The sequence below is a fragment of the Lutra lutra genome, chromosome 3 (assembly GCF_902655055.1).
Source record: "Lutra lutra chromosome 3, mLutLut1.2, whole genome shotgun sequence".
Classification (NCBI taxonomy): Eukaryota; Metazoa; Chordata; class Mammalia; order Carnivora; family Mustelidae; genus Lutra; species Lutra lutra.
In genome coordinates this window covers 55,883,266-55,909,668 of record NC_062280.1, presented here as the reverse complement: position 1 = coordinate 55,909,668, position 26,403 = coordinate 55,883,266, and the positions used below count along the sequence as shown (strand labels likewise).

Below are 26,403 nucleotides of genomic sequence, written 5' to 3'. Positions count from 1 at the left end.
TATTAATGTACTAAATAATTCCTTGTTTTAGGGACACTTGTGTTTTACCTCCTTCTCTGAATGGACAAATAGGCAAACAGAACACCTACCGGACCACACCACAAGTATTCATTTTCTACACTTATAAGCCGGAGTAGGTGAACAGATGTGATGTGCCGGCGAGCTCCTCTGAGAAGAAGTGGTTTGCACAGACATGCTGGCTCAGTGACTAAGCCTTGCCTCAAGATCTCTGCTGACATTTAAAGACTTTATAGGCTCAGTCTGCTCTGAAAACCAGCATCATGTCTCTTCCCCCCTCTAAATCCTGTCTGTGAGGAGAAAATTCATTCTGAAGCAAATACTCATCAGGCGTGTACTCCTTTCAATTACTGAGGCAGGTGGGGGGTATAAAACAGTGAGCAGAGTAGGCTCGGTTCCTACCCTCATGGTACTTCTAGTCTAGAGGAAAGACTTGCACCTTCAGTCACCAGACAGACACGTGCATGGGAGCATATGCAGGTGGTTCCTACTCTAAATCTGAGGGTATGAACAAGGGTTTCCCCGGAGGAAAGGCGGATGCTAACTAGGAAAATGGGGTGTCAGCAGGGAGGGAGTGAAGTCTTACCTGTGGGGGGATTTCCATACCTAAAGGACCTGACGTTCTAGAGCAAGAGAGGCCTTCCAGAAATGGAAAGGAGTCTAAAGAGGTGGTGATGAGCTCCACCAGGACTTGTGGCCACACGAACCACCCCGTCTCTATTTCAACAACCATGGCAGGCAGAGAGGACTACATCTGAATGGGGATGCCCTTTGTTCAGTTCCAGAATGCTGGAGGAAGGACACATTTGTAGCCATCGTCAATTCAAAATCTTGGGAATCCTGAAATCATTTTTTGTTATTCTAATTTGTATGTGATCCTATTTGATCTTTCTTAACTCCTGGAATATGTTTTCTTCTTGGCTTTACAACTTGACCAAGTATTGGTTTCTCTGATCAGGGAAAAAAAAAAGTGATTTGGGTTCCCTAAGTGGGGGTTTTTTATAATGTGAGCACTTAGAGTCTTGATGCACTGTATTCCCGAGCATATAGCTTGCCTTCTTGCCAGACCATCAGATGCCCTTCACGAGGCGTTCCAGACTGACCTTTGTGTTTCTGTCTTAGGAGCAGGCTTCTGGCAGTGATACCTGGCATTGCCAAATCCGTCACTGAGCCTTTGTTTAATGCCAGAGATCTCAAATGCTTTCCAATTCTGGAGAAGTGCCAAGCTGCACTCTTGGATTAGGAGGCCATGGAAGGACTCCCGTATCTATAAGATTAATATAAGCTGTCATTTCAAATGAATGAATCATTTATGCTGTTGGAAGGAATCCAGGATGTTTGGGGTTCCTTTTTTTAGCCTATAAAATTCTGAGCTGCGTGACTTTTATCAGAGTAGTCTAATCACCACATTGTTATTTGTGCTACTTTGAGGTGAGTCTCTAAGAAATTCAGTCTGTTTCTTTTGCTGACCTCTGGGGTCATAGCCGCAAGCTGGTCTACTTGTAGCCTTTTCTTATTTGTCTTTTATGTCAGACTTTAGCGGGAAAAATTAGGTTTTGTGCATCCTTTAGAATGATAATCAGTTTAAATGCTTTAAGTATTAGGGAGTGCATGACTGAGAACGCTGAGGATAAGCCCGTAGTGTTGTGCTTCGATTTGTCAAGTCCCACTTAAAACATAAACGTGAGGGGTGCCTGTGGCTCAGTTAGTTAAGTGTCTGTCTGCCTTCAGCTCAGGTCGTGATCCTGGGATCCTGGGATCGAGCCCCGCATCGGGCTCCCTGCTGAGCAGTGAGTCAGCTTCTCCCACTCCCCCTGCTTGTGTGCTCTCTGTCTCTGTCAAAAAAATAAATAAAATCTTAAAAAAAAAAACAAAATGTAAATGTGGATACTCTGAGGTATAAGATTATGCCAAACTGTGGACAGTCTTAAAAAGTCCACAGTGCTCTTTGCTCGGCCTCTTCCTGTGATAGTCTACGGTTAGGCTACAAGAGTAGCTGTGTCCAGAGGTTGAGCTGAGTATCTTCCAGAGCAAGAAGGATTTTTTTTTTTAAAGATTTATTTATTTATTTGTCAGACAGAGATCACAAGTAGGCAGAGAGGCAGGCAGAGAGAGAGGAGGAAGCAGCCTTCCCGCTGAGCAGAGAGCCCGATGTGGGGCTTGATCCCAGGACCCTGGGACCATGACCTGAGCCAAAGGCAGAGGCCTTAACCCACTGAGCCACCCAGGCGCCCCAGAGCAAGAAAGACCTTTGAAAAGATTTGGGATTCTGAGCCTGGGCCCCTGGTTGTGGAGCTGGCCCCCAACCATCCCATGACTGGCTGCGGCCCCCAGTCAGGGCTGGGCTGCACATGTGTTCCTAGGGATCTGGTTCTGGTGATACAAAGGGCACACAGTGCCAGCCATAACACTGAGTAATGCTGGGAGGAGCCTTTTAGAACAAACAATGTGGGGGAGCTTCGCAGACAGGGAATACCTCTGGCTTGACATTTAAATTACTGAATTATTTAAATGAATGTCAATTAGGTGGAGTAGACTGGCTGCCTTCTGCCAGGGCACTTCCTAGTTATTTGCACAAGTGTAAAATACTTCATATTAGATGTGGCGCTTCCTGTCTGTCCTGTTGAAAACCAGACACAGAAGGTGACTGTCCATGCCTTGGTGTGCTTCGATGTATACTGTATTCCTATCACTTTCTGAGAGATTAGAGGCCCACAGACTTACCTGTGGCCCTACAAGGGATTTTGTGATCACTCTCGCATCCTAGGTGCCACCTCCCACTCCCAAACCACTCCAAATGAAATATCACAGGCCCTCACCTGTTACGGTTATTCCTAAATTTTGACAAGACTGAAACAGTGACTCATGGGCATTGTGGGACCTGCTGTGTTCTTAGAATTGTGGATATTAAGATATGAAAATGCTACTACCTTGCTTTTAACCTTCTTTGTTGAATCAGTAATCCTAGCTCAGGAATCTTTTTGGCATCTCTTCGACTAATCCACTCTGTTGGATGAAACTGCCAAAGTAGCATTTAACTAATGTGTGTGTGCATGCAGGCATGTGGGCGGAACATGTGGTCATTCTTATAGACTTACGAATTCAGGGTCTTCATTTATCCTGGGTGGTATATAAAAAATAGATTCAGGAAGGGCTCTGCTAATTAGTTATATGGAAATATACAAATTAAGAAGATTAAATGTTGGTGAGAAGCACAATTGGAAGTGAAGCTGGTGAAAGCTTTGTACTTTTCCCATTAGCTCACCGCCGGACTGAGCTCATGGTTCTTCCTAGCAGAGATTAAGTTAATTATCACGTATCATTAACGACCATCTTTCTTCCCCTTTTTTCTCTTTCTGGATTGCGGAGGTGAGGCAATGAAAACTCTAGTTTTTGACACCTTAAGAAGAATGACCTATTTAAAGGCAGTTAACCCCAGGTCACTTGTGTATAGATAGTGGAGGGATATAAAGATTCAAGGAGAGTGGTTAATAAATGAATGAATCCCTTTGACTTAGTTTATGATCCCTACAGGATAAGATCTGATTACAGTTGATAACCTGTGAATGCCTGTGTTCACTGCATAGTTGGGTATAGTAAATCGAATTTACTGAAGATTTACCTGAGGCTCCTCAATTCTGGCAAAATTCTTTAGGTTACAATCCAGACATCTGTCAGACCATCCCCACATCCTGTCAAAAGATAGGGACCTTGGAAGGGCAGTCCACATCTTATGTCTTTGGAGCTAGAATTCAGTTTGGGTTCTAATTTTAGTTATATTTTATTTTGTTTTTTAAGTAGGTGCTGCCCCCAGCTTGGCGGGGCTTGGGGCCGGAACTCATGACCCTGAGATCAGGAGTCACATGGTCCACCAACTGAGCCAGCCGGGCACCCCAAGGGCTCTGATTTTAAAAGCAGAGTTCAGTCTGAGAGCTCATGAGAGGAATTGTTATTTTTATCTATTTTTTAAAAATTTGACATTTTTTTTTATTTTTTTTAAAGATTTTATTTATTTATTTGACAGAGAGAGATCACAAGTAGACGGAGAGGAAGGCAGAGAGAGAGAGAGAGGGAAGCAGGCTTCTTGCTGAGCAGAGAGCCCGATGTGGGACTCGATCCCAGGACCCTGAGATCATGACCTGAGCCGAAGGCAGCGGCCCAACCCACTGAGCCACCCAGGCGCCCAAAAATTTGACATTTTTTATTATAGCCACAAGATGTCATTAATTGTTTTGTACCTGACCATCCATTTCCATAGGATGAATGGTGAGTGAGGCCTCTGTTGTCTAGCATTATCTGTTCATGGTTGCTCCTCCTGGATCACAGGTGTAGCAAATTGAGTAACCCATACTCCTTAGTCCATTATGAGTCCGTGAACAGCTACTCTCTTACATTATTTTCCTTTTACTCCTTTGTCTTAACACGGAGTCCTCAGTCCCATCCCAGTGTCAACAGATACAACCTCTTCAGTGTTTTAATATTTAGGATTTTAAAATAATGTGTTCATGTTTCAAACTTTCATGAATGCATTATTGCATGGTTTTAAAATACAGTATTTAAAATTTCCTGCTGTAGATCACAAACAAATTAGCATGACACCATTAACTTTCCCCCTTACCCTGCCTATCCATTTCCGTCCAAAGAATCATCACCTGTTGGGCAGCATAGTTGGCAACCCTCAGCCCAGCTCTGTGCCATTCAAGAGTGGCAAGCATGTCTAGACTCCCTGGAAATATTATCTTCCAACTCACTTTTGGCAAGTGTAAACTTTTTGCTGGATTATGTCAACAGATATATATGTTTTTCATCCTCATAGAAATAGATTGGTACTGGAATTTCTCTAGGCAGGGAAAATAAAGGCTATCTTTTGGCTCATTAAAATTTTTTCTCATTAAAAATGTCTGAGGCTCTTGATTCTCGGGGGTGAGACTGGTGACATACACACACTGTCAGCGGCTATTTTGGATTTTCTGCTTTCAGGCATGTCTTTGCTCTTGGATGAGCCCCTTGTGGTTTTCAAAAGAACTAGCAAGTCAATTATGAATAGAAGGCTCATGTCTGTGTGTCTGTATGCACTTACTCTGTGGGATGAGGCACCCACATTACAGTGGGTAGTGAACTATTTTTCACTTCTTTGAAGAGGGAAGAAGAAAGATTAAGAACACTTTTCTCTTTTTGAGATAACCCACGTCTCTACACACACCCACACAAATCTGGGTAAATGAACTTGACATTTTCAAAGACCTTACCTTAAGGTCTCCTCTTGAAAGCACAGCCACCCGACCTGTTATTTTAAGAAAGAAGCAGTTATCTCACAGACCTGCTGCAGGGGGTTCAAGAATTAGAAGGCAGTCAATCTGTGCCAGAGGCCTTCGGAGCGAGCTTCTGCAAGCTGCATTTCTTTATATGAACGCTGCTTCAGAACCTCTAGGACTTGGCTGTTTACATCCTGTCTGCACTTTGCTTCCTGACTAGTGCAGACTGTTGGGACCAGCAAGTCTGAACTGACCAGGGAAGGGAAAAGAAAGAATGGTCTGAAGAATTAGACTGCAAATGAGTGTTTCCTGAAGAAGATAATTAGGGGGTCTGATCAGGTGTGCTTCACTCATGGATGATACATTGTTGCCTCTTTCCACCGCACCTTGGACCCACCAGGTGTGGACTGCTCCTGTGGTCCTGCCCGTTTCCTTACTGTTAAAACATTGTTTTGTGCTCTCTGACTCCTTGCACCCTCGTCTTCAATAATCAGTGCCAAATTTTTTCTGCCAGTCCAAAATGTGGAAGCAGCTATGAATTTCCATTGTAATGAACATGAAAACTTCAGTGTTACTAGTATTGGAAAATTAGTCTAGGCATCTGGCTGCAAGTATTGGTAAGAGATATTTGTAAATAGAGGCTGCATCCTTGGAAACGCTCGATTATACTGGTAAATTACACATAATGGTGGGAACACCAGCATTCCTTCTATTACTGGTTGATGGATTAGTACAGAGTTACCAGGAACTGATATTAACAATTGCCGTATATTTAGGAGACTTTTTTTTTTAAACCTAAAATAAAGGTGATAAGCATTATGTTCTGGAAGAATATTTTATTATTTTTTTTATTTTTAAAAGATATTTATTTACTTGTGTGTCTGTCAGAGAGAGCACAAGCAGGGAGAGCAGCAGGCAGAGGGAGAAGCAGGCTCCTGACTGAGCAGGGAACCCCATATGGAGTTCAATCCCGGGACCCTGGGGTCATGACCTGAGTCCAAGGCAGACGCTTAACCGACTGAGCCACCCAGGTGCCCCAGAACATTTTATTTTGATGCGAGAGATTTGGGATGTGAGAGCCCATCAGGCCAAAGATAACGTGAAAGCCACAGTGGGGGAAGTTCATTGTCAGAAGCCAGTAGGTACATGATAACCATTCTTCGGCCCAGTATGATCTAAAAGAGTACACAGCTCAGATAAATGCACTCATATTGAGAGGTGATTATTATTTGGTGGTTGGTCAGGTGAGAGGTACAAGATAACAGAATGTGGACATAACGGCCAACGATGATGCTTGGCCCGACTTTCTGTTGGTAAATGTGTTGTAATGGTCTTGGAGAAAACGGTCTTGTTCGCCTAATGGGAATAAAACCCGTGTAGTGATTTTCTTTTCCTTGTTCTTTACTCCTTTGCAGATGAGAAGCCCAAGGTGAACCCCAAACTTTACATGTGTGTGTGTGAAGGCCTCTCCTGTGGGAGTGAGGACCATTGTGAAGGCCAGCAGTGCTTTTCCTCACTGAGCATAAATGACGGTTTCCATGTCTACCAGAAAGGCTGCTTCCAAGTCTACGAGCAGGGGAAGATGACCTGTAAGACCCCGCCATCGCCCGGCCAAGCTGTGGAGTGCTGCCAAGGGGACTGGTGTAACAGGAACATCACGGCCCAGCTGCCCACTAAAGGTTCCCATGGACTTTTCTATTTCTAGATCAAGGGTTTCCGTTGGTGTTGTTCTGATTCTATGTGGGTTAAAGATGGAAGTAGCCACAAGGCTTTCCTCCTACTCTTTAAACTAGAGGCCATGAGTGACAAGAAGGGAGTATAGATATCTTTGGGTAAGGAAGCAAGGTAATGGCCATCTTGGGGACGGTTTGGCTGACTGGATCTCTCTTGGTCGTCGTGTGCAGGCGAACGGCTCCTTTCTCTGTTCAGGAGCCATGATGTCATAATTTCAGAAACAGTTCGGCTTGGTAAATATTTATCTCTATGTTAAGCATGTAGGAAGGAAAATGGAACATAAGACTCTGGTGGCTGAGTGGAATAGGTTTCCTTCTTTACGAGGAAAGAGACAAAGCCTCACTGACCTTTGCTCCCATATCTGATTTCCCAGTGAACCATCACTGAGGCTTGAAGCTGGGTCAGATTTCACATGAACCTCATAGTTTATGTGGCATCTTCTCTATGTTCTATTCATATGGATTCCATATCCAGGGGAATTCAGTCTTGCTCTGGAACGGTTACCCCATAAATGAGCCCCAATTTGCTATCTCAAAGTCCCTGCAAATATTAATGTTCCTTAGTCTTTGTAGACTCATCCAAGCCGGTTGATTCTCTTAACCTATTGTACATTTTTAATTGGCTTAAGTACTTAATTTTGCACTCAGAAAAGAAGAAACAGACCAAAAAAGTGGACTGGGAGAGGCTCCTAGGATCACCCATGGTCAGAAATGTCAGCTAGCAGGGGAAGAGACAGAAAAAATAAAAAACCGGCACGAGGTTATGCTGTGCGGTATTTCAGTTATGGTGATGACCGGAAGGCATATAGAAAATGTTAATTCTGATATGCAAATGGGGTTGAATAATACAAGAAGATTTTTAAAAGAGAGATTAAGTATTTAAATGGCTAAAACTAAAAGGGTACTTGATGGGATAAACTTTACTCTTAACCTTTGTGAATTAAATTCTAATTAATGGAGTGGATGGCCGTGGAGAATTATCTGCACTGACGCAGGAGTTGTACCTACAGTACGGAAAGTTCCTAATCTGTAGAACGCTCTGCAAGACTTGGAGTTGTAAGAGAAAATTTATTTTCTTGACTTAAGGAATTTCTAATTCAATTAGGGAGGCACCATATTTATAATTTAATGTTGTATATAATTAGTTTTACACTTTATCGTACAAATGACATGTACCATGGGGTATTATGTGCCAAGTCGTTGATTAATTTGGATTCAGAAAGTTAAAAGAAATGTATAAAGGCTGTCAGGCTTGTGGAAGGATTGTGGATTGCGGAAGGTGGCAGAGACGTGGAAAAGGCCTGTGTGGGGAAGAATGGGGCTTTTGGTGACACCGTGTCTTAAGGGGTCTGACATTCAGAGCTGGTTATTGGTTGGGGGACCTTTTAATTATGGACCATTACTCTCCAACCAAGAAATTTTTTTGTTTAACTCCCTAGGTAAGTAGAAAGTCTTTGTGTGTATTTGCCCGAGTGGTATGTGAGTGTTGGAGCGAATGCGCACGGATGTTTGAATGGGTAACGTGATAATGCCGAGCAAGGGGGTGAATGAGTGATTAGGCGAGCAAGTGAATCAGTGAATGAATGTTTTGAGCAAGTGAATATTGAATAAGTGAGTAAAAGAACAGATGAATGAATCGGTTCCCAGGCAGAAATCGTGATGTGGAAAGATCAATGAGAATTCAGTGGTAGACATCCAAGATACACTGAGGAGAGAGACCACAGATTGGGTAATTTGTTTTTAACTCAGCACTTTCTCATAGGAGTATCATAGCATCATCTCTGTCTGTAAGGGCTCAGGATAAAACATTCATACGACTGAATCTGTGTTAAGAAGAGTAGTACCAGGGACTTGTGAAGTACTTTGTATCATAAACGTATTTCCACCTACGTGCACTAATATGGTTGGTTCTCGGTAGAGTTTTTCAAACTCCGGTTGTGCCTGAACGAACAATGGTTCAAATGACCAGGCCGTTGGTTGGGTATTAGGAAATATTTTAGTTTTTAACAGTTTGTGACTTAGGAGACCGGGTGATCAGGCTCAGGAGCTACTTGTTAGGTATCAGTTATGCTAAATAATAAGTAAACCGTGATCCTTACAGCCAATTGCATTCCTTTTCTTCCCCATCTCCAGGGAAATCCTTTCCTGGAACACAGAATTTCCACTTGGAGGTCGGCCTCATTATTCTGTCTGTAGTATTTGCAGTATGCCTTCTAGCTTGCCTCCTGGGAGTCGCTCTCCGAAAATTTAAAAGGCGCAACCAAGAACGCTTGAATCCCAGAGATGTGGAGTATGGCACCATCGAAGGGCTCATCACCACCAATGTTGGAGACAGCACTTTAGCAGTGAGTTTGAGATCCCAGGGAATCCCAAGCATAACAAAGATGATGAAACATGCTTTCTTCTTTCCATCGTGAAATGCTAACTAGTAGCAGGGGCTGGACAGTGTGCACACGTACCATGGTCACTTGTGTCCTAGGCAAGCCTGTGTTGGCCTGTGTTTAGTCTCCCATATGTGAGAACATTTTTTTAGACAGACATTTATGTTCAGTGAGGGAGGGGATTTTTTTTAGTAGATTCTTGGTAGTTGTTTTTCTTTTGGGAGTAAGGGAAAAGGTGAGGAGAATGGTTGCCTATTATCTTTGGGGGACAGAGGGGTGGGGTGGGACTTGGAGTAACTCAGTTACTCTATTTTTAGCAATAAAAGTGCTTTCAAAAAAAGCACCTTTGCTTAATATTAAAATCACTTTCCCTTCTAGATTATTTTAACACCCTGTAATTTAAGACTTTAAAATTTGACATCCAAAAAAAGCTGCTATTAAACTTTGCACGCTCCTGTGCTGCCCCCTTGTGGAGGTAGTCATTTGGTTAAATCAGTGCTGTCCAATAGAAATAGGTGTGCCACATCTGTAATTTTAAATTTTCTGGTGACCACTTAAAAAAAAGTTTAAAAAACCCCCCACTGTAGGTGATATTAATTTTAACAACATATTTGACCTAATGTATATAGTTACCATTTCAGCATATAATCATCAGTCAGAAAGAATTATGAATGTGCTGTTTTACATTCTTTTTATTTTTTTTTGAACTAAGTTTTTAAAATATGGTGCATATGTTAAACTCACAGCATATATCAGCTCAGACTAACCACATTTCACTTGCTAAAAGTCAATACGTGGCTAGCAGCTATCCTCACAGAGAGCTCAGGGTCAGACACCATTGGATTTATATATTTTAAAGTTACTCTTTTGCATATTGTTCAATGGTGAAATTACATGAAAAAGTGTCTTCCTTTTTTTAACTTTTAAAAATTGTCAAGTGTTAATGTGGAAGAAACTTAAACTTTAAGTGAGAAAAGGGAACCACTTGCTATAAATAGGTTACAATAATATGCAAAAGAGAGAAGTGATAATAGCATTCTGAAACGATCCTAGGCTGAGTCTGATGCCTCCTCTGAAAAAGGTGAAGATTAGGGAGTGTTAGGTGTTAAAGACATGCTGATACCCAGTCAAGACTCTCCTTGTCATATCTGATGGAGGACCATCCAGGTAATAACTTTCTAATGGGATCCAGCGTTACTTGATGTCATGGTCATGCATCACCTAAGATCATCTCCTATTAAGTCTTGTTCTGCTAGACAACAAGCTTATGAGTATGTGGAAGGTCTGCAGGCGAGCCTGCTCTCCAGCTTCCTCTCTGCTGGAGAAGACTCACCCTCACCGATCTCTATAGCTCAGGTGCTATTCTTGGACCAATCTTGGCGAGTTGTTAAGAAATTTGGTGGTGGTTGGGGCGCCTGGGTGGCTCAGTGGGTTAAGCCTCTGCCTTTGGCTCAGGTCATGATCCCAGGGTCCTGGGATCGAGCCCCGCGTCGGGCTCTCTGCTCCGCAGGGAACCTGCTTCCTCCTCTCTCTCTCTCTGCCTGCCTCTCTGCCTACTTGTGGTATCTCTCTCTCTGTCAAATTAAAAAAAAAAAAAAAAAGATTTTAAAAAAGAAATTTGGTGGTGGCTAATACAGGCTGAGAAATAGCCCATCCTCCTGCCTTCCCTATCCTTGGGCCACCAGTCAAGCATACATTTTTGTATAAAAACCAGGAAGGAACCTTGTTTTTTTCCATTTACCTACCTATTTAGATCATGGTATGGCAGAACTGGGGAAGAGAGGAGTTGAGGACACTCTGTGTCCCAAAGTAGAGAAATACAGCTCCCCCCTGACCAAGATTTATTTATTTACTTGACAGAGAAAGAGAGAGAGAGAGAGATCACAAGTAGGCAGAGAGGCAGGCAGAGAGAGAGAGGGAAGGAGGCTTCCCACTGAGCAGAGAGCCCGATGCAGGGCTCGATCCCAGGACCTTGAGATCATGACCTGAGCTGAAGGCAGATGCTTTAACCCACTGAGCCACCCAGGCACCCCGAGAAATACAGCTTTTTGTTTGAAATGTACTTAGAAGTTTCTTTCCCATATTAAGGAAAATTCAATGAGTTTATTGAGTTAGGAGCAAGATATGAGGCTGAATCCTGAGGTTCTAAAGTCGATCAGTCAGAACTCCGTTTCCCCAGAACTGCTAACCCCCATGGCTAATGATAGGAATATCTACTGTTAATCACTGTTTAAATAGCTTCTGTAACTTTGGTGGAGGAATGGGAGTGTATACCAAAATCGTCTTCTCCACTCAGTCATATTAGAGGACAGTATATAGCGATAACAATAATAGCAAAGAACACTGTTTAAAACAAGTTGTCATTTTTGGTATATATACTTGCTTATGTAAGTGATACCCTCATTTATGTTATTCAACAAAGCCTATCTCACCGAACAGCCTCCTACATTGAAAAAGAAGCCTTGGGTTCAGGAGTTGAAGTAGATGTTTGTCAGTCATTGGCTGATGGCAACCCCCTGCCTTAAGTCCATGAGCTAGATTTAAAACCATGATTCTATATTATGAAAAAAAAACCCCACATTTGTTTAATTTTCAGAAATATTCTCTCAAAAAAATTGAATGAATAAAGGGAAGAAAGTACAGCAAAAGAGATGGTTAGGGAGATGTGAAACTACTTCATCTAACATTCAATTTCTTGTTGATTATCCATTTTGTGGTTTTTAAGGATTCTAAATATCTTCCTTTGGATGTTCAGATTTTGGTAATTTTGCTGATCAACAGTACTTCACAGTGGTGCTCAGAGTAAGTAAAAGAAGATGAAATTCAGACAAATCAATGTATTGCTTTAGCAGGCCAGCTAAGATGTCTGGGAAAGAATGAACTTTGGGGAATATAAGCTCAACACTGCTATAACCTTACTCCCATCACCATGGGCACAATACCTCGGGTTCCAAACAATCCATTCCTGATGCAAAGAGACATCTATTCCTTGGCTTGCACTGAGAATCAAAAGGGAAAACTTATGAATGAATTAATTCGAAAATTTTTTCACAATATGTTGATTTTTTTAGAAGTAGATTTGGGCATGGTTTTATGTTTTAAATTAAAGTCCTAGGTTTTTTTCCCCTCTCTGATCTGTGGATAATTCACAACTAAAAATACACTGAAGGTTAAGTTTTGTGATGCTTTTGTTCCTCACCCACCTAAAGGGTAATCCTTCCAGGTGACCCCTCTCTGCTTGAGTGTACCAGCCAGAGGACCCACGTGGCCACGGAGTCTTTGCAGTAGAAACAACATTAGAGTTGTTTGTACCTTATTCCTGATTTGTTTGTTCCTTGTTAGAGTTCCTTAGTTGGCATGTTAATGAAAGTGAATCCTTTCACAGATACCTATGAACAGAGCAGAACATGATTAGTTATGCCCTGGCCTGGGACTTGAAGGCCCTTCCCTTCTTTTTGTTCTCTGTTCTCCTCTTTCTGCTGTTTCCCCTTGTATTCGGACCTGCTTCCTGAACTTTCTAGTTTGCATCTTTGACCTTGTCCACTCAGGCTTTTTTTTTTTTTTTTAATATATTTTTTTTTATTCTAAAACTCTGGATGCAAAAAAAGACTACTTACCCCTCAGGAAAACCTATCATAAAAAGGGCTAGCTTCTGGTTTTCCTAAGAAAACCCATTCTTTCTCCAGTGGTCCATGCACACCCATGGGCCGCATGTCCAGGATTGGCGTCTCCGTGAGAGTCACAGTGATAGGCATGCTTGTACTTTAAGCTGGGAACTGTTTCTCAGTAGTTTCTTTTTCTCCTTGTCTTGTACCACAGGATTTATTGGATCATTCATGCACATCAGGAAGTGGCTCTGGTCTCCCTTTTTTGGTACAAAGAACAGTGGCTCGTCAGATCACGCTGTTGGAGTGTGTCGGTAATTCTTTTTTCTCTTCTTTGTGGGTTGAATGCAATGTTAACTGCAGCTCTAGAAGCAGCATGGAACTTGGAAAATCTGTCTCATGTTGCCTGTTGCTCCTGAAATGACAGGAGACGGTGTGGCTCTGTTTCTGGTCTCTGTGCCTTGCGTCAGAACTCCTCAACTTGTTGGAATTCTCTTCAAAGGAATCTGTCGCTAGTTAGTATGATGAATGGCTAGTCAAAAGCTTTTAGTTGCAAGTAGACCTTTTAGGATGACGGGAAGGCATGAGAAATGAATTAGCATGGCTGCTCCTGACTGGAGACATTGAGCTATCTGAGGGGAGTAGGCGTTTGGACAACGCACTTGCCTATGGCAGTTCTCCAAGCCCTCTCACTCTCCCACTGCCTTTAAAAATAATGAGATAAATTTACCAAAGCTACCTTTATAATTGCTTTGTTAAACAAGAGCAGTATCCATTTCTCTATGGCCTCTTATATTTTCCCCATCTAGGAACATGTTTATATAGAGATGCAATCATAATGGGTGTACAATTTGTGTTCCTTCTTTCCGTTTTAAGCTCACAGACATTTCCATATATCTGTACACATCACAAATATTTTAAGAGATTGTGTAACGAGGGTCTTTTGAATGATCATTGAATTGTACGTAATAGTACTACTCAAGAAAGCTTTTGCATGCATCTTACCTTTCTTTTGAGTACTCAGAATAAATTCCCAGGAGTTGGGGTTCCTGGGTCAAACTTTGTGACCTTTTTATGGCTTGTTTATAAATTGCTGATTTCCCTCTAAGAAGAGGGTACAGAATGCCTTTTCGGGGGGGAAGTTCTCAGTTTTATTGGTTTTTACTTGTATTTGGTGGGTATTTGCAAGTCACGTGATAGTTGTCATTAATTTCTTTTTGGGAAACACATAGGGACAGCCAGAAGGGTGGTGATAGGTTGGCAGTGTCTCTACACTCTTTCTGGTTCTCCTGGTTTCTTTTCTTGGCAACTCCAGTCATTCTCTTTTGCTTTTGGGAGGTAGCTGGACGTCATAACCTGTCTTCACCACTGGGCTGCTGTCCTCCCACCTTTCTTTCTGATTTTTTGGAAATCAGGACATCCCCAAACCTTACAGTGGGAAAGAGGCCAGGCAGTGTAGCATGAGCAGCAGGTGTCACCTGTAGGCACACAGGTAACCAGCAGGAGCCTGTTGCCTTTGCTCTGGGTCTGCGGCCCCTGGACCTCTGAGCCACACCTCACATTTCTCCTCCTCAGTGGGCTGCGGGTGGAGCAAACACGCCCCCAATGTGCCCATCTTGTACAGCCAGGGTTGTCCTATTGTACTGCCTAACATCCAGTTTGCTTATGAACAAGGGTGTTTGGGTAGGAGTGAGAAGGCAGCGACGGGCTGTTTGTCTAAATTGCTTACCCCTGCCCTCCTGACCTCCCACCCCCACTTGCCATGTACAGGGCAGCCAATCTCCATATCAGTTTTCAGAGCCCAACCCCAGAGTCCAAAGGGCAAAATAGTGTTGTACCTTTAAAAACACATACTGTTTCTGGTGGTGTAGATATTCTTGAGCATTTTTGGAAATAGTGTAAATTCAATTATAGCATTTTGTTGGTTCAGTGCTAAAGACTTTCATCAAAGCAATGCCATTTCAGTAGCTTCTAGTTAGTGTTCATGTGGTGTAGCCTTGAATAAAAATGTGTGTGATGAACTGCTTGGATAGTGTTACCATTTGGGGTTCAAAATTGGACTAGACCAGTTGTTACCAGATAGTGATTCGTGAACCCCCCAAGTTTCAGATACCGTATGGATTCCCATGGGGGGCTCCGTGCCCTGTACGTTTGGGCAGTTCTGCTTCTGTTTTTAGGAACTCCTGAATAGGGTTGCATTTCTAAAAAGCATTTGACAACTTAAAAGCATTTGAAAACCATTGAAGTAGGTTTCTATTTTCAATCTGTCTACTTATCCTGACAATCCATCTCTGTTTTCTTTGAAAAAAAAAAAAAAAAAAGATTTAAGGCAACTTTACAGTAATGTATACAATTCTCCGGGATATTTTTTCTCTCCTTCCTAATGAGACTGTGAGGACAAAGGGCAAATAAAGAGACGGAATGTAACCAGAGGCAGGAAAAGATCAGCATAGTGTTTCTAGCAGCCTGTTTTGTGGTGTCTTAGCACTGGCCTTCGTCTTGAACTACAAATGCCGGGCACTTGCTATGACTGTATTAAAATTAGTCCTGCTCTAAATACTATTTTTGTGACCTGACAGCAGCCCACAGTGATGACTTACTGGCCACGTTTAACCTCCTTTTGCATTAGTCATTGGTATTTCACAGGGACATTGTTTGTCAGGACGGAGTCCAGACTGAGTGGCTTTGATTTTGTGTCAGGACCTAATCCCCTAGATAGACGTGCTTTCTTTCTCCATGTTTGGGTTCTTGTGGCTTCGCTTTGGAGCAAAGAGCTGTAGTCCTGGGTGTGCAGGTGCTGCTGCAGCTGCTGATTACAAGCTGTGACTCCCAGCAGTCCCTTGCCTGGGGGAGAGCCCTGCTGCCCTGTGAGGTGGGTCTCCCGCTACATTGTTATCTAGGCGCCGCGTGCGTCTTTACCCTCATTATACCCCGTGTTGAGCCCCATGGTCTCGCGGTAATTACCTGCTCCTCCCAGCCTCCCTCCTCACCCCTACCTGCAACGAAAGAGAAGAACGGAGGAGGGAGCATGTCACTGACAGGCTGACAGCCGTGTTGCTGGTGCAGGAGGGGGCACGCACCCCACAGAGCAGATCACAGGCTGGGGTCCTTGCGTTTTTAGGAAATGCTTTCTCCAAGGGGCTCCTTCGGTGTGGCCCACTTCTGGCATCCCAGAGGCTGTCTAACAAGCAAATACCCATGACCAATGTCAGGAATCAGAACTGTTCTGGGATTATGTCTTTAAAACTCTGCAAATCCTCTTTTGAAATATATCCTCTGCCAAGAAATCCTTTAGGGAAGGTAGTGGTTGCTTGTTGGTCTCCTCCACAGCATTGTTTTGTGTGTGTGTGTGTAATTTTTTTTGGATCCTTCAGAATACAGACCTCCAACTTAATTGTCTCCCTTATGAAAAACATAAATGTGTATGTAAATTTGCAAATTTGGACTCACAGGAAAATGTCCGCGTTGATCTTGTAGAAGGGAAAGGATCCAGTCAGCTACTCAGTTTATCTACGTGTGCTTTTTTTTTCTTTTTTGGCTTTCAGCACATTGGAATCTAATACTCTGTACCATTTTGTTTTACTAACTGTGTGCTTTTGAGACCCATACATGTTTCATACCTTTTAATAGAGGGATTTAGCTTTAAAACTTATAATTAGCAGGTTATTGTACAATGTAGATACTGAGGGTGTTGAATTTGCTGTGACAATGGGTGGCTGGAGGGGTGGGTTCCACCTTACTTTTGTATGTCTTCACAGGCGAAAGGTTGTGGGATTGAGAGCACCAGATGAAGTTTTTTCAAGTACACAAAGGGAGGGGGCCAGAGTTACGGGCAAGAAATGTATTGGCTCCCTCCTGTGTCACCTCTGTGTTGCTCTCCCCAGGGAAAGGCAGGTATGGTGAGGTGTGGAGGGGCAGCTGGCAAGGGGAGAACGTCGCCGTGAAGATCTTCTCCTCCCGGGATGAGAAGTCATGGTTCAGGGAAACAGAATTGTACAACACTGTGATGCTGAGGCATGAAAATATTTTGGGTAAGTACAAAGATAATCCCCTCATTAATTTTATCTAGAAAGAAATAATTGCCTACCTTTGCCCTCTCCGATTTGGTGTGTATGAATTTGCAAGTCTCCCCTGAAAAGTGATAATAGGAATCATCAGCATTTATATCATGTTCACTTTTCTTTTAACACTAATTTCTTGTTTAAATCTGCAAAGAAGCTGAGTTTGAAGATTCTCTGGATGGTGAAAATGAAATCATTATTGCTAATTCTTATTCTGTAGGTTGTTATTTAAGCAACAAGAATTTACCCCATATTGTTCATTTCAAGGCTTCATCCGTTGTTCTACTTACCGCACCCTTTTTGAATATTTATTGAATCAAACTAAGAAAGCTCTTTGGACGATTTCCTAGAGATTCACAGCTCCCAGGGACATCGTAATTAAATGCACGTTCCCTCAAACTAGGCATGGTTTTCAAAGCCCAGATTTACAGAGGGATTTAGCATCCATTTTAATTTGGAAACTAAAGCTTAGAACCATTTGTGAAATCTGTGAAGAGCCCGCTGAAATACTGCTGTAGAGGTATAAGGGATGAGAATGTCCTTGTTCCCTTTGACTTCTCTGGTTTTGGAGCGTTTTCTCAGGGTGTTTATGCTAATACATGTATGATGAATGCTGCCCAGAGTGCCTCTTCAATAGTGGATAGAAGGTTTATAGAGAAATTGACTCTATAGGATAGTGCTGGCCACTTCATGGCTATTGGATGAGATTTGGTTCATCAGAAGGCCATTGCCAGAATTTATTTCTATCCCGTTACTGTCAATTTGGTATTAACCCTGAGTCAGGTTGTCTGCCAAGAATGGTTCGACAGTTGTCTAAAGTTTCTCTTTAACAGTGTGGTGATGTGTTCCATCTTTGAATTGTGTGTTTCTGCTGTTGTCTTCTCCCCTTGTCTTACCTGTGGGGGCCTAGCTGTCCCCCAGTTCTCCTTGCTCCTATCGTTGCTGTTGGTCTCCGATCTCCAGTCCATGCTGGACTCCCATCTCCAGTCCATCTTGCTACCCCGAGTTATGTTTCACTGCGCACAGCCAAGATACTCCTCAAAGTGCTTTTCGACGACTCCTCCATTGTCTGACATTGGTGCCGTCTGGGCCAGGCTGTCCAGACTCCTTATTTGTTGTGGTCCCAGGGAGTCTTAGATTTCCTCTATGAATATCTCTGGATGGCAGTCACTTTGGATATCTGCCATTACTTGGGATCGCCATGAACATTAAGGTGTCTGTGCCTTTGTTCGTGGTCTCGATCACGCATGATCCCCACCCCACACTCCAGCCACCCATCCCTCCATGACAAAGTCTCAGTTCCTTTCCAGTTTCTCCCAGTGGATTTACTTGTGCTTTTCTGCCCCACCCCCCCAACCCCCATGTTGCAGCTGTGCTGTAACTCTGATCGCACAAGCTTATGTCACAGCTAGATGCATATGTAGAACAGCAGTGATCATTACCGTGCAGTAAGCACTGCTTTAAGTGCGTCATGTGCGTTTTCTCCTTTCAGCTTCACAGCCATAAGGGCGTAGGTACTCTTGTTTTTCTAGTTGTAAGTGATGAGTTAACCCATCAGGTCACACCGTGGAGCTGAGAGTCACACTGGGCAGTGTCTCTCTTAACCACAGTTCTGTACTTTATATGGTAGTTAGCTAGTTGGGATTTGATGATGAGAGTACAAGGTGAAGATTCATCCACAGTCAGAATTAACCCCAAATGCCCCACTTTTCCCTCTGACCCTGGGACAGACAGGGTGAGCCACAGAGAAAGCGTCAGTTGTGTTCAAAGTTGTGATGTACAGGGAGTACTTCTCTTTAAACAGTGGAATGACTTGTACTGTGCAGGTGCACATACTCGAAGAAGTATGGGGGGGTCTGGGATTCATTAAAGGAAGGGCATGTTCAGGCACCCCTTCTCATTCTCATGGGCTCACAGGTTCATTGAGCAAAATGCACTAGATATTACAGGGCTGCGCAAATAGTCACTTTATCTGTGCCCTTGACTTAAATGAACTATGACACCCTCCCATTGTCACTGAGGACAAGAATCACTTCCATTGCTTTTGCCACCACATGCAGTACTGAGGACAGTACCTTGCACAAGCTAGGTGCTCAGTAAATATTTATTAAATTGGATTTAATCATAAGAGAAATTTGAAAAGTCACCTTCACAACATGATTCATGTGAGAAGTGAGGTTCCCTTAGTGTGACCACCTAGGGCAAAACACTGTTCATTTCTTATTACCCAATGATCCTGGGAAATTCTGTATCTCTGAGGTCTTTCTACCCTCATCATACTTACAGCTGTATGGACTGATTTCACCATGTAGTTCTTTTGACTTTAAAAAGAAAGCTCACAGAGAGGCGCCTGGGTGGCTCAGTGGGTTAAAGCCTCTGCCCTCCGCTCAGGTCATGATCTCAGGGTCCTGGGATTGAGCCCCGCATCGGGCTCTCTGCTCCACAGGGAGCCTGCTTCCCTTCCTCTCTCTTTGTGATCTACTTGTGATCTCTGTCTGTCAAATAAATAAATAAAATCTTAAAAAAAAAAGAAGAAAGCTTATGGAAATGCACCAGTTTTTTGTTTGTCTGTTTTGATTGGTTTCGGTTTTGGGGCTAAACTTGGTCACAGTTCTTTCCTTGCTTTGCCAGTTTTCTGTATTTAGAGACTTTAAAGTTTTCTGTGATCTTTTTCCTTTTCTATCAAAGGAGCATCTTTTTTTTTTTTTTTATAAGATTTTATTTATTTATTTGACAGAGAGAGATCACAAGTAGATGGAGAGGCAGGCAGAGAGAGAGAGAGGGAAGCAGGCTCCCTGCTGAGCAGAGAGCCCGATTCGGGACTCGATCCCAGGACCCTGAGATCATGACCTGAGCCGAAGGCAGCGGCTTAACCCACTGAGCCACCCAGGCGCCCCATCAAAGGAGCATCTTATATCGAATATTAGATCATAATTTCCCTCCCACCCTGGAGTATTACCAATTCTAGCCCCTCAAAATCAATCAGTCTCACACACACACACATGTTTACACATATATGCATACATACAACACTCTGGGCCCTCATTGTTTATCCCCCTACAACAATATCTTTCAAATGACTAGACTTGGCTTTCAACTCTTCTGCTCTGTCTGGTGTAGAAGTCAACAGCCAAAGGGGTAACGGGAGGCTGTGCTGGTTCGTGGCAGGAGCAGTGGTTGGGGGATTGGAGACGCTGGTTTCTACTCTCAGCACCTCCAACATGCCCACTGTGTGACTCTGGTCCAAAGTTATATGTTTCTGAGCATTCTTTCCCTCATTACTAAGACCAAGGGAGTCGAGTTAATGTGAGAATTTTACTCCAAAGTCTCATCTTGCATGCTTTTTAAGAAAGGATTGTAAAATAATGCAGCTTACTGTTTTAGTTATATGAAGTGGAGAGTTCAGTGATACATGTACGGTCAAATAGTGCAGCCTCTGCCACCCTCCATCTCTAGAACTGCTCCGTACTCTGAAGAGATACTGCCTGAGCATTTAATCGGACTTTCCTGAGACCCAAGTGGAAGTAAAGGAAGTTACTCGCAAAAGATATTACATTGCAGGTTGCTGTGGTTTTCACCAACCCCTGAGCTATTCTGAAACGTAATAGTAACCAGTTATTCTCGACACATCCCGTGTTAGGCATCGTATGAAGTGCTGTACCTATAATTAACTCTTCCGTTCTCACCGTACCCATTTGAGGTGCTGCTGACGTTATCCTTATCTTACAAATGAGGAAACCAGGGTGGAGATTTTATATGACTTGTGTGAGATCACCCAGCTCGGGAATGGTGGAGCCCATCTTGGCACCCAGCGGTCCAGCTCCGGGGCCCAGCGCTCTGCAGCCCTCATGTCCCACTGTGGTGGCCTCAGTCCTCAGCTGTCCTAGCTGCCTGGTTCCTGGGAGAGTTGCCAGGGAGAGGTTCACAGGGGCTACGGATAACCTCACTAACGATTTTGGGTTTTATTTTCCTTCCTGAGGAGCCTGGGAGGATGACCTGGGCTGTTAAGTAAGAGGTTTTTACTCTAAACACTTTCTCTCCCCATTGTGAACACATCCAGTGACTGTGCCAGCGTTCCAACTTAGAAGTACCTGTTCAGCCTTCACTAGCAGGAGAGTGCTTTGATGGAAAATGCAAAAATTCCATAAAAATGCCCTCGCATTCTGAAACAAAAGTAGTTCTATAATTCACACTTGGGAGATAAACAGTTAAAAAAAAGTCCTGCCTATTAAAAAGTCATTTTTCCGGAAGGTCTAGAGTGTAATTAACGGGACAGACAGAATCCTTCTCTAAGACCTAAGGGGCTTAGGGAAGGTGAGAGAATAAATATTTATTTGTTATTTATCTATTTATTTAATCAGAGCCTGCTCTCCCTTGGGCAGAGAAATCAGTAGAGGCTACATAAATACACAGCAGTAATTTAATTTCTTTTGAGTGGTACTTATAGTTTAGGATATTTATTTTTGAAAGTCTCATTAATGATTAATACCATTTGGTTTAAAATGATAAAGTAGAAACATCTTTCCTAGTAAGAATAACTAATATCTGAGTACACATTTTGATTATTCATGTTATGGCAGCAAAGGGCCCCAAGAGAAGTCGCTGTGGGGCCACAGAGACATATTGGAGAGAGGGAAGGAGTGAGAGTCTGAGGCTGCCCGTGAGAACTGGCTTGGAGGGCAAGAAAGAGAGAGGTAGGGGATCAAGGTGTGGAGACATTGCTTTGTTCACTTCACAGATGCCCAGTGGATACAGGTTTCACGTTGTCTTTCTCTGAATAGAAGTCAGAGCCCCCTGTTGGGGGCGGTATGGCATAGTGGTTAAGAGTATGGGTTCTGGAGCTGGGCTGCCGGGAACCATTACTAGCCTTAATGTCAGTGCTGTCCTCTGCTTCCTTCCTGTGTGAGTGTTGGAGGATTACATGCAGAGTGTCTAGAAGAATTGTGCCTGGCACTTTGTTAGTCCCAGTAAGTACTAGTTGCTTCTATTGTTGATGACGACAATCAAATAGGGGACCTTTTCTTTGTTCCCAGAGTTTCCTGTACAAGCTGTGGTGTGTCCACATGGCTAGCACCAAACTTGGGATCAACGACAACTTGAAAGATACATGATTTGGCATTTCCTAGCAGCACTTTCATTACTTATAAACTGAGAATAATGATATCTGTATTCCTGGTGTATTGAGAAAATTCTTATGAGAAAATGTGTATGAGAGCAGCACAAACTTTGTATCACACTCTGTGCAAGTGTGAGGGATGTTCTGCCTGTTTCTGTTTTCCGGGATCCTCACACAAGGCTTTTAATCCTGCCTCAAGCCATGTCTATCTGTTCTTTTTTTTTTTTTTTTTTTTTTTAAATATTCTTTTATTTATAAGTCCCAGATGTCACTACTTGTAAGCATGTCCATTAGGCGTGTATATTTTATATACATGTATCAACACAGAGTATATACAATGTATATTATACACATAACATAGAGAGAGAGAATGCAGGAGTGAGCAGGTGGAAAGCATGTCTGCAGTAGGAGAGACAAGCACATACATCACAGTTTATTTCGTAGGTTGGAAAGTTCTAAAGTTCATTCAGTTTGCTCAAGGGTCCCCTCAGAATGTCTGGAAAAATCTCTTCCTACCTCCTTATTGGCATCTGTCATACATCACTTCTTTTCAAGACTGCTTCAGTTATCGCTTCTTGATGGAAGCCTGTTGGAACATCTTGTCTGAATTACTAGGATTCCCTATTCTGGATACATGGTGCCCTTTGCAGATCTAACAGTACTTTTCATCGTATTCATTACATGATATTGTAATTTTTGCTTTCTGTATCTGTCTGCTTTTCTGGCCAACAGACACTATCATCTCAGTTTTCTTGTGTGACTGACAAAGAGCATCACAGATGCTTATTATATTTGGTTTCTTTTTTATTTGATGAGTAGTCAATCATGTAATATGAACTTAGCCCTTTATCTTACATCTGAACAGAGATAACCCAGAGAACCTAAATGAGTTGCCCAGTATTATACAGCAAATTATAGGCAAAATCAATACTGGAACACAGGTTTTTAGATTTTATGTTTTTTATTCTTTTTGGGTGGCTGATGAATAATCTGAGCTTAGAAAATGAACATGATAAAGAGTTGAATACTATAATTACAGATAAACACAAAGATATTATTCCTATCTGAATTGTAATGCAATGTAAAATCTTTTTAAAGGATTATTTATAATGAAAATGAATATGGACATTTCCTGCTCATTAGAAGTACCTTTTTATGGAAGTAGGAAGAGTACTATGTTTTTCCGTTGATGCCTCTGTAAACCTTTCATGGCAGTTGGTTAGTTTAGTTATTTTTTGTTACAGGTGACATCTGTTGTATGGGTCACTATCTCCTTATACTAAGAGTTATAATGTGAAATTCTTACATGTCTGCTAATTTTGTTCTTGCTCTCTCCAGGTTTTATTGCTTCAGACATGACATCAAGACACTCCAGTACCCAGTTGTGGTTAATCACACATTATCATGAAATGGGATCATTGTACGACTATCTTCAGCTCACTACTCTGGATACTGTTAGCTGCCTGCGAATAGTGCTGTCTATAGCTAGTGGTCTCGCGCATTTGCACATAGAGATATTTGGGACCCAAGGGAAGCCAGCCATTGCTCATCGAGATTTAAAGAGCAAAAACATCCTGGTTAAGAAGAATGGACAGTGTTGCATAGCAGATTTGGGTAAGGTTTTAAAAATATTTTTTTTTTTTTTTTAAGATTTTTTATTTATTTTATTTGACAGACAGAGATTACAAGTAGGCAGAGAGGCAGGCAGAGAGAGAGAGGAGGAAGCAGGCTCCCCGCTGAACAGCGAGTCCGATGCGGGGCTCGATCCCAGGACCCTGGGATCATGACCTGAACCGAAGGCAGAGGCTTTAACCCACTGAGCCACCCAGGTGCCCCTAAAAATATTTTTTTAATTATAGTTTTTACGTTTGTTGTTATTCCGTTGGTTAGCTAGGTCACATCCATGCCCCGTCCCCTAACATCCTGTTATGAAGACTTTCAAGCATGCAGGCAAATTAAAAGAACTTCCCAATGAGTATACCCACTACCTAGATTCTCCCATCAACATTTTACTGTTCTCAAGCTTTGTCCCATATCCATGCCTCCCCACTCATCAATCCGTCTTTAATCATTGATGCGTCCCCAAATGAATGACAGAGGAAAGAGCCCTCTCTTCTCAAGACTTGAGCATGTATACCACGGTGTCGTGCACTGGAGTCTGTTGTTTGTTGACTTTTTTCCCTCCAGGTAAAATTTCAATTTCATGCAAAATAAACAAATCTTAAGTAATACATTCTCAGAGTTCTGACAAACGCTGTAAAATCCAAATCTCTTTTGAAATTCAGACCCTCACATGATCTTGGAAAGTCACTTCCAAGTAAATTGCTCCTTTAGTCAGTTCCTGACCGGCCCACCCTCAGCAGCAGCCAGTAGTCTGTAGCATTTACACAAAGTAGGTACACAATTAAATAACCTATGGAATGAGGGGCCTCTGGGTGGCTCAGGCGCTTAAGTGTCGACTCTTGGTTTTTGGCTCAGGTCATGATCTCAGGGTCATGAGATTGAGCCCTGCGCCATGGACAGTGTGGAGTCTGCTTGAGACTCTCTCTCCCTCTCCCGCCGGTCTCTCTCTCCCCCCAAATAAATAAATATATAAAATCTTTAAAAAAAAAAAAAAAACCTCTGGAATGACTTCATCTTAAAAATGGCTTCTAAAGTCATTTTTCTGTAACCATGGCAAAATTATCAGTCAAGAAAGAGGAAAAATATTCTGGAACAAATTCACAGTTTGCCCTGCTGGGATATCTCATTCCTGTGGTGTTAGGGTAATGCTCAGTTTAGCTTTAATTGCATTATAAATAAGATTATTTTCATTTATATTGACACTGTATAGAAAACCATAGTCAAGTTGGATATTGGCTGAATAATTACACTAATGAGAACTGAATTGTAATCTTGATTATTCATTTCAGTGGACTATGGAGAGTCCTCACTCTATTTGATTAAAACATGGTTTATATTATATTCATATCATTGTAGTCATTGTGAGGCTGATAAAGGTTTGGACAGTATTAGCTCTTGTATATACATGATGAAATTTATTCTTATTTTTTAGACAAAGGATTTGACACATCCAGAAAATGTATTTCTTTTGAAATTCTTTAAAGTCTTTGTATTCATGCTGAGAATTATTTTACGGTATTTTGCAAGTGTGAGAAGAAAAATATTTAAGATAGCATTGAAAGGGTATGGCTCTAAAGTTTTTTGTGGGTAGTTATAGTTGTGATGTAGAGGACTTTTATGGCCATGCCCTGGCTTTTGGAGCAGGAGGATTTGAATTTGAATCCTGGCTTTCCCAGTTATCACCCCATATATCTCTGCAGATATTTTAATCTGTTTACCTGCCCAGAGTGCAGGACTGCTTCTACTCGACTGGGGGGCTTAGCAAGGAACACTTTAGCGTTTGACACTCTGCACTCTACTTCAGTATTGTTTCAAATGTTCATTACGTGCCCAAGTATTATTCATGTTACTCAAAATCAATCATTATGTAACTCACATGGTTCCTGTAAAATTCAGAAATTATTATACTTGCTTGGCAAATAGTAAGCATCAGATGGTCACTGCTATTATAGTACAGAGGTCTAGGGGAGATGGAAAATTGAGGACATTGTTGGCTTTGGTTATAGGACTTGATAGGGAGTCAGAGGGGTTTTTCAGTAAATGCAACTAATTAGTTATTCATTTTTCTTTCTTTTGGCCTGTAGCCTTCCAATTAGACATATGGATTTGTACAAAAATCTGTGTTAAGGTGGTACTATTCAGGGGGTAGTTTCTTGGTACCGAAGATAGCTCTGATGACACCGTCATTTGTGTGTCACTTTATACCCAGAAATTAAGGATCCCTCATTTGAAATCATGTTCTGTTATTGATACTGCAGAAATACCAGTATTCTATTTACTTTTCTAACTTTTTATTATAAAAAATTCAAACAAAATGACTGAAAGAGTAGTAAGTATAATGTTCATATGCACAACACCTAGATTCAACAATTGTTAAAATTTTGCTATATTTGCTTTATATGTAGGCGTACATCTGTCTTTACTCATACATTTGAAAATAACTTACAGACATCACAACACTTTACTTCTAAATACTTCAAGATATGCCTTCTGCATAATCACAGTTTATAGCACCGACAATTATTGATAATTCTTTAATAGCATTTAATGTCCATTTTCAGATTTTCCTAGTTTTCTCAAACAAGAATTCAGCCAAGGTTTACACATTGCA

The 26,403-nt window shown here is 42.1% G+C and overlaps 1 protein-coding gene across 4 annotated transcripts in view; it reads left to right on the top strand.

Annotated features, from left to right (window-relative positions):
* The window catches only part of ACVR1 (activin A receptor type 1), a 127,420-nt gene that overhangs the window by 79,730 nt on the left and 21,287 nt on the right, over positions 1-26,403 (top strand). For all 4 annotated transcript variants that reach the window (XM_047721812.1, XM_047721813.1, XM_047721810.1 and 1 more), the window contains 5 exons: positions 6,689-6,952; positions 9,140-9,351; positions 13,207-13,306; positions 16,877-17,023; positions 23,508-23,783. In XM_047721812.1, the coding sequence (XP_047577768.1) occupies positions 6,689-6,952; positions 9,140-9,351; positions 13,207-13,306; positions 16,877-17,023; positions 23,508-23,783 (999 nt within the window). The remainder of the gene's footprint in view (positions 1-6,688; positions 6,953-9,139; positions 9,352-13,206; positions 13,307-16,876; positions 17,024-23,507; positions 23,784-26,403) is intronic.